Here is a 4126-nt window from a genome sequence, read left to right as displayed (position 1 = left end):
GATAATAAGTCTTCATTTAAGGAATGTACAAAACAGTTTTAAACATTAAGTCTTGTTTGCTTTATAATAAGCACAAAATGTCAAAAAAAGTGAAAAAAGAGAAAATTTAGTCACTTGTAACTTTGTGTCCTACACAAAAAAACTAAAAACCGTAAATCAAAAAATCTGTTGATGCAGGAATTTAGTAAAGAATTGCTGTCATTTTTGCGGTAGGTGGTATCTTACCCTGTTCTGAACAATACTCCAAGTAATCCATGCCCAATTGCCATAAGGAATTCCTCGTCATCAGATTACTGCCAAACTCGTAGAGCAAAGAATCCCTTAACTTGATGCAATCACTGAAAACTTGAATGCGTTTGTAAACGTTCTCTAGTTTCTTTCATTTTAGTGTGAAACTTACTTTAGTTGATGTTGCCCCATTAACTGTAGTTGTCCGCAATTGTACAGCAAGTCCGTGAGATGCGTCACGAACCATTGGTTATCAGCCATAAGCTGAATGGAATGTATCACTTGATGCATATTATTCTCCATTAAATTCAATATCACTTTATCTAAGTGCTTTAAGAGATGCTCTATGTTATCATAACTTTTCAAAGAGGCCCAACGTTCTAACCAAGCATTTGCTATTGCGCCCAATTCAAAATGTGTGCATGCCGGATTTGTATAAAACAAGTGACCAGGCAGATGTTCGTACCAGTACTGCGAATTATGAATTTGAGTGTTCCAAATTTCAGTGTCTCCTGTCACCAGCTGAATTAGTTCCTCCAAATAAGGCTCTACAGATAAAGTGTTAGCAGCTAGCTTACGTTCTGTGTCTGTTAACCAATACTGCCATTGAGAGCGAAATTTTTGTACTGAAAAACCGCCTAGAATCTAAAGAGAGTTAAAGTTCGATGTAAATATACAGGACGCATTATAAACGCCACAAACTAACGTTATAGGTAGGCATAGTTTTCAAAATCTGTTCTGCTATTTCGTATGCTGCACTCCCTGCCTGGGGATGCAATTGCAATAATGCTCTAGCTACATCCACTTGGCCCTGCATGATTAAGCCCTTCAAACATGGCCAATATTCATCGCTTTTGCTGCCATCTGGCCCCAATAGCAATAAATCAGTGGCCATACGTTCGTACGATGGAAAATGAAAGCGCACCCATTCTAAAAGTTGCGGCACTACCACATGTGAATTACTGGGATGCAGAAATAAAATCTCGCTTAAATGCCAAACACATTCTATGGAGTAAAATATTGCTATAAATTGTTGATATAATTCGCATTTTTCCATGGCCTCTGGTTCTGTTGAACTGGCAGCTTCCTGCAGCTTTTCAAGGCAAGCTCTTATGATACTGCGATACGTTCGGGAAATTTTTATATAGTCCGCTTTGTATCCTTTGCAGTTGAGTTTCTGTAAAGCTACAAAGGTCGAACTAGCCTCAGCTATTAGGCTTCTTAGTATAGGATCATCGAATATAAATTCGGGTTGCAAGAAATGAATGTTAACCGGTTTTTTGCCGGCATCTTCCGTGGGCTCATCTCTTGTAGTTGCTGTTATCGGACGGAAGGCATAAACAGCTAATTTATTGCCCCATACGAATTTTCCCGCTAATGTGTTGCCAAAGCTTGTACTGAGAGGATCCACGATACTCTTATAGAAGAATTTCATTACATATTTTAAGCGAACTATGCGGCAAATATACTTACAAAAGCCGGTGATTGTTGTTCTTGCATGTTTAGTAAAAATTCACAAAATAAATACGTGTAGAGGCAGTGTTTCACTGATAATTATTGTTACGTAGACTCTACTAGTAAAAAACCTGGCAAAAATTTTGAACACTTCAATTGCTTTACGATAAATCGAAAAACTTGGATTTTAATCACTTACGAAATGTTTAGTACCAAACATAAATGTGCAGCTTTTTTACAAGAGCGCAAAATACTTGGTTTTTGTGAAACACAGCTGCTGCTATTTGTACATATATTTCGATTTTGATTAGTATTAAAGAAGTACGGATTGTATCGTGTCGTTGCCGTAGTGTTTTTTTAGCTAATGATAAAACAAATATCGTACATTGGCGGATGTGCTTTGTTTCGCTGTCTATACGAAGAAAATTTCCTGCTCAGTGAAAGGATTTCAGATTAAAAAGCCCCTTAAGAATTTTTCAAAGAACACAAAAACTGAAATTCATTATGTCCGCTTCAAAATTCAACATGTACTTGAACTTCGTACATTCAAATCCAAAACCGTTACAAATCGGAAAGCGTGAACTACAGATACTATTGTACTTTCAGACGACAAAGATCTTCTATAAATTACGTTATATATTTTATATATTCCTCAATTTATGGAAAACTTAGCCAAAATTGTTTGGAAAATCAATTTGTTTTTGTAATTGACTTTATAGACGGTTGGAGTCTCTTGGTCTATTAGGCACAAATTCATGAAAGAAAATTTTTCGTTGAAATTTTGAACTCTTCCTCAAGTACAACCGCACGGTTAAGGTTATTATTTCCGCTTTTTTGTAGACAGAAGTAGAAATCATCGGGGAGCAAGACCGCATGTATAGATTATTTGTGGATGTGGAAATATTGTGAAAGCAAGTTCAAGGTCAGTACCGTTAATCCGGAAAAAGAGAACCGGACAAGAAAGAAACAAGAATAGGCTGAGAGCAGAGAGGCATAGAAAGATATACGTAAGATAAATTAGAAAAAAAAGATCGGTAGTTTTGACAAAAGCAGTTAGTTGCATTAAATGAGAACACAGTTTTTGAGATTTTAATCCGTGTAACTGAACGCATTTCTTGGATAAATGAAATTTTACAAACTGCACCAGGTAGAAAAGGCGCCAAATCTAAAGTGCTACAAAGTGATATGAAGAATGAACATAAAGATGAGCCAGTTGTTAGTAATGAATGCTTTGCAAATACCATTAGTCCCGCTAATCGAGAGAACAGTGAGAGTAATCAATAGCACAAAGTATTGAAAATAAAACAAGAAAGTTTTAATAGCTTTATGTGCATCACAAATGCGTTTTGAAATTTTCGCCTTTTGTTACCACATCTTAAGACTGCAGCTTGCCGATGAGATGAAAATATCATAGCGATTGTAAGTCTCAGCCTTTTAATAGTTACTTAATTTTCCATACTTACTGAATTATATATATCTAATTGTTATTAAAATTGTGCAGAAGCTTAAACGCATGATAGACCTTATGAGACGCTTTCAAGTATTGAACTCGTAGATTTCCGCTATACTGAACAAATACGTGAAAGGTAGTGAAGGATGTAATGTGGAGCATGTATGTGCTTTTCAGCGTCGCAATATTATTATTAAAAAAACGAATTGTAATACATTGTTTTTTACATTTTGATATTATTTGATATATATAATATATATAATTTATTAAATAAATACAGTTAATGCAATCTTAAATATTCGAAATTGTTCAATTTCTTTTTGATACACGCAACAAAGGCCCCTTATTTAGATATTATTGATTCATTGACTATTCTAGAAATAAGGGGCAATTTTTTAGATAATTGTTGGTCGACTTTGTTTAAATTATAAATCATACGCATTGGAATCTATATATGAAAAGCCAGGCTAGATTTCCTGAGGTCAAATAAGTGCTGTCGTCTTAGTTTATTAACTAATTTTTCCACATTTCCTTCTTTAAATTTTGGTTTTGTGTGGAGGGTGTGGCTTTGATGTTGAAATCCTCTATTTTTTCCAATTGTTTAGAAGTGCTTAAGACTGTTTAAGACTGTTTAACAGTACTTTATTTAATATTGTTCGCTAACAAGAATCATCAACCCAAAATGCGAAATCTCTTCGAGCTATGTCTTTAACAAGAACTATAAGCTGATTCTAGTTCTATAGACACTTAGATTGTTTTTCTAATAATCAGCTTTTCTAACGCGAATACTGTTATTTGACGTACTTAGTGAGTTCCCACCATTTTTTTGATCACACTACAAGAAAAATTGTGCTTTAGACGAAATTTAAAAAATTTGAACATGATTTCAATTTAATAATTTAAAAAAATGCGTAGAGCGTCATTTAAACGCATAAAACGTAAACACATAACGCACATAATTTTAGCGATACGTATTAGTTCGTTCACAACCAA

The 4126-nt window shown here is 34.5% G+C and overlaps 1 protein-coding gene across 2 annotated transcripts; it reads right to left on the bottom strand.

Moving 5' to 3' along the window:
- Positions 1 to 166: 166 nt before the first annotated feature.
- Positions 167 to 1959, bottom strand: LOC119636540 (nuclear pore complex protein Nup75). Of its 2 annotated transcripts, XM_038031935.1 has the most exons (5): positions 1883 to 1959; positions 1702 to 1814; positions 935 to 1645; positions 401 to 873; positions 167 to 338 (listed from the first exon to the last, which is right to left on the bottom strand). In XM_038031935.1, the coding sequence occupies exons 2-5, from the start codon at positions 1726 to 1728 to the stop codon at positions 182 to 184; spliced, it is 1368 nt and encodes a 455-aa protein (XP_037887863.1). In that variant the 5' UTR covers positions 1729 to 1814; positions 1883 to 1959; the 3' UTR covers positions 167 to 181. The 2 variants fall into 2 exon arrangements, with proteins under 2 accessions (XP_037887863.1, XP_037887864.1); XM_038031936.1 differs by lacking the exon at positions 1883 to 1959 and having other exon boundaries at positions 1702 to 1872.
- Between the last annotated feature and the right edge of the window lie 2167 nt (positions 1960 to 4126).

The sequence above is a fragment of the Glossina fuscipes genome, unplaced genomic scaffold, assembly GCF_014805625.2.
Source record: "Glossina fuscipes isolate IAEA_lab_2018 unplaced genomic scaffold, Yale_Gfus_2 28, whole genome shotgun sequence".
Classification (NCBI taxonomy): domain Eukaryota; kingdom Metazoa; phylum Arthropoda; class Insecta; order Diptera; family Glossinidae; genus Glossina; species Glossina fuscipes.
Note: the sequence above shows the minus strand (reverse complement) of the source record. Positions and strands in the feature narration are given on the sequence as shown.